Source organism: Perna viridis, chromosome 12, assembly GCF_037379345.1.
Source record: "Perna viridis isolate PV_CMFRI_1.1 ecotype Kerala chromosome 12, ASM3737934v1, whole genome shotgun sequence".
NCBI lineage: Eukaryota > Metazoa > Mollusca > Bivalvia > Mytilida > Mytilidae > Perna > Perna viridis.
In genome coordinates this window covers 4,026,913-4,031,076 of record NC_142456.1, presented here as the reverse complement: position 1 = coordinate 4,031,076, position 4,164 = coordinate 4,026,913, and the positions used below count along the sequence as shown (strand labels likewise).

The following is a 4,164-nucleotide window of genomic DNA, read 5'->3' as shown; positions in this document are numbered from 1 at the left end:
GACCATTGCTCTCCATATTGCATTTCAATGAGTAATTTAACTAACATACAAGTTTAATTACTAACAAATCGATGTTTACGCATAGAAAAAAATACTTTAACAAAATTTTAAATAATGACGTTTTTAAATATCTGCTAAATATCTGGTGTACTTTAAAGTTTACATAACTTTTATTTTTTTTCCTAAAACATAATTGGTATAGGTCGGGTCGCTAAATCACAGGCATATAGATGAATATAGATTCACATAAAGACTCCCTGTATTAGAAGGACACCGTTGGCGATAGGGCTGAACAGCGTGTAAACGAAGACATATATCTTATTATTGCGGATTCACTTTGTACAATAAATCATTGTAGTTCAGGTAAGACAGTCAATTACAGGTGTTCATTTCATCTAAAAGGGGGCGTGTTTTTCCCACACTCTAAAAACAGATTGTCGCGTGCCATACCTACATTAACTGCGCAAATAAGTAAATAAAAAGGACCTTCCTTCACGTCGTCCAATAAGATAAAAGAATCATTTTCACTCTTAAGGAATTTTTACTTTGATTGACAAATGAAAAAGCCTGCTCTTTCGAATATATGAAAAAAAGTATTGTTAAAAGCCAGAACATGAAAATTTAATCTTAAACCACCGTGTAGTTTTAGCTATGAGCAATGAGGAACTAAATGACCATACAACCGACAAAGGTAGCAAAATGGTTGATGATGTTTCTAGCACTAAATCGGATAAGGTCACATCATCTGCAATGGAAAGAAGAAAAGTGAGTTTGCTTTAAATGTTTATATAATATCAAAAGGCTACAAAATAGTCTATAAAAACGGAAACATTTTATGATCTTTATTTTAATACAATATGGTGTTCGTGAAAATGAATTAATGTATTTGATTTCAGTTTATTTTATGGTAAAATTGCTTCGTTTGCCTTTATGTTACCAGGCGAAACTACGCTGTTTTTTTTTCTAATTTGCTAATGATCATTAAACATCTGCTATCTAATCTGTTGCAGATTTCCAAGCCGGTAATGGAAAAGAGAAGACGTGCAAGAATTAATGCTAGTCTATCGGAATTAAAAACGTTTTTACTAGATATAATTAAAAAAGAGGTGAGTTATCCAATATCATAGGTGATGTTTTTTTTTTCTTTTTTAGTTCTGTATTTAAATGTAAAAGCCATATATCTAAATACTGGATTGTAAAAAGTCTATTAATTTTTAAATCGCAGAACATGCAAACATATAATAGTCCAATCAACCATTTCCAGCAGAAATGCCAGGACCATTGCCGTTGTTACAAACGTTCCGGTTTTTGCCTTGATGTTGCTAGTTGCTATATAAATAATCCCTCTTGATTATTCCGTCTGATTATTATTGGCATGAGTATTTATCTGTTTGATAATTTTGACAATACACTTAATATATCTAAATCATGGAAAATGAAAAACAAACAAACAAAAGAATATTTTTTAAAATAAAAACATATTGAATTAAGGATTCACAATGAATCTGTACAATCGCACGTCAAAAAGCAGACATATTTGACCACTTTAAAGTTCAAGTTTATAGGATATGAATAGAAGGATTTGCACAATTGTGCCTATCATTGGATTAAAAAGGACACTTCAGCAATTCATAGGGTGTAATTATATCACAATTTAAGAAAAAAAGGATTGTATTATAACTTTCCCACGGTTAGTTGTTTATCTTGTGATGCATCGATGGTTCAAGATGCTCTCATAACAGATATATTTCCTGAGATCATGTTCATTTGTGTCCCTGGTTTTTTTTGGTTTCTTTGAGTTTTTTTATGTTTTTGTTTTTGTTTTGTTTTGTTTTGTTTTGTTTTGATTTTTTCTTTTGTGTTGTTTTTTTCTTTTGTTTTTTGTTTTTGTTTTGTTTGTTTTTTTTTTTTTTTTTTTTTGGGGGGGGGTGTTTTTTTTGCCCATCTTCGATCCTTCAATAGTTGTATTTTCATATTAAAACTTATCTCTATTTGATTTAAAGGGCTTCCGACAAAACAAAATGGAAAAGGCAGACATTTTAGAGCTGACAGTGAAACATTTACGACATCTTCAAAGGCAACAACATTCAGGTATTCAGTTCAAAAATTATGAAACAAGTCGGATCCAAAGGTTTTGAAAGTGTGTCAGGATAAAACGGGTTTCGGGTTTTTTTTTTGTTTTTGTTTTTTTTTTTTTGTCTTAAGATTTTGCACATAAAATACACAATTGTCGAACAAAATGGGTGAAATCAATTCCCAGAACGTCCTAGATCCACCGCTGATGCTATGATGTTTTTCTTTCATAGATAAAGGATTATTCGTCCTACAGTTAACGACAACTCTTCCTATATGGTCAGTCTATTTAGATAAAGGTGTAAAAGCTTTCAAGATAGATTCTACTTTCGTCACCAACACATTCAATTAATGATAAGAAGGTATAATGATATAAAGGATAGAAAGTATGATTTTACACATATGTCGCTTCCATTCTTTCCCATCCATATTTTTTATTCCTGTAGAATGTATTCATCCAATTGTTACTCTTTAAATGTAGAAAGTGATCATATTGATGCTGCTTGTTTACTAGTATTTCGAAAGTAAGTCAGCCAATTGTTTTGCAATGATAAAAACATCGCAATTTTTTTTTCTGAAATACAGTAAGCATATTCCTCTATTATGCCTTGTATCATTGTAGTTCCATCAGCGCAAATACAATCAGAGGAGCCTGGCGGTAATACATTTCATCTTGGGTTTAGTGAGTGTGCCTCAGAAGTGAGTAAATTTCTCACAGGATTACCTAACTTGGAACCGGATGTTCATGCCAAATTATTAGACCATCTGTCACGTTGCATTACAGTGTCAAAGGACACTGGATATACATTAAATGCTAGTGCCCAATCTACATCTACTAAATCGATGACGTATTCTATGCAGGGAAGTGGACACCAGTCATTAAATACTCCAGTTTCAACTGTCTGTAGTGTCGCCGGTCGTTCTGAACGATCAATAGTGCGGCAAGAAACGTTTTTGCAGCGAAATCGGGATATACCATATAGGGACCTTCACGCTCGTCCTAGTTCATACGAAAGCAACAATCAGAAATATGTATTAGCTTCTGAAATGTGCAAAACTCAAGCTATGCCTATACAGTTAGTTGACAATGTGAATACTGATAATACAAAAAGTGATGTTCGTCGTGCAAATCAGTCAATGCCTTCGATTCCACTAACAATGAATCAGTCTCCTGCAATATCGGTTGGAAATGTCATAAACGGATTACAACTTGTTCCGATTCAGTTTCAAAACGGAGATATAGCTTATGCAATACCAACTAACATACTCAGTAGTGCCGTTATTCCAAGCTGTGTTCTTTCATTGGTGTCTCCGAACTCTCTATCACAAACAGCGATAAATCCTTCGCCTAAGTCACTTTCTTCTTCGAATGCAGAACAAAAAGGTTTACAAAGTTTAAGTAGTAACGATTGTCATTACGACCCACGAACTGTTCGGACTGAGGGGCAGAATTGTGACCAACCTCATGGTTTACTTGAATCACAACGTCCCGATAAACCCGTTCCCTTGATTTCAGAGTCACTAGACCGTAGTACTAGGGTTCCTATTATTTCTCGTTCATCTTCATCAGACACTGCCAGGTTGCCTATTATTTCTTGCTTACAAGACACAGTTAATTTAACTGTTATGTCTCCATTAGAATCTAGGTCTGTTGTTGCGCCAATCATCATTCCTCGCTCACTGGACTCAGTTAGTAACAATGTAAACAACATCCTACCTCAACGAGGTGACGATTCTGATGAAGTCTGGAGACCTTGGTAGTTAAGAGTGGATACCCTTTGAGACCTTGATAGTCAGGTCTTGAGATTGGTAGTCAAGTCTTAAATCTCTACTATATCAAAGTGATTAAATTTATTATATACATGGACTTAATGTTTTTTTGAATACTTTAGATTAATGTGCTATCTTAAAGTTAACATGATACTGACTTACTCAAATTTTACTCAAAAACAGGTTTTTTTCCTGTCACATGACTATTTATTTATAGAACAAATGTTATTTACCAAACATGCCAATCCAGTACTGCTGTTCCTTGCTCTCGGTTGGAAATCGCTGCTTCTTTGAATTTTTCAGTTTTGTCGCTGTCGGTTT

General features: G+C 33.7%; 1 protein-coding gene across 1 annotated transcript; it reads left to right on the top strand.

The window, feature by feature from the left end:
• The first annotated feature begins 583 nt into the window (after positions 1–583).
• Positions 584–3,940, top strand: LOC148600916 (uncharacterized). The gene is made up of 4 exons (XM_088555398.1): positions 584–765; positions 1,011–1,106; positions 2,004–2,091; positions 2,696–3,940. The coding sequence occupies exons 1-4, from the start codon at positions 652–654 to the stop codon at positions 3,832–3,834; spliced, it is 1,437 nt and encodes a 478-aa protein (XP_088411524.1). The 5' UTR covers positions 584–651; the 3' UTR covers positions 3,835–3,940.
• The last annotated feature ends 224 nt before the right edge of the window (positions 3,941–4,164 follow it).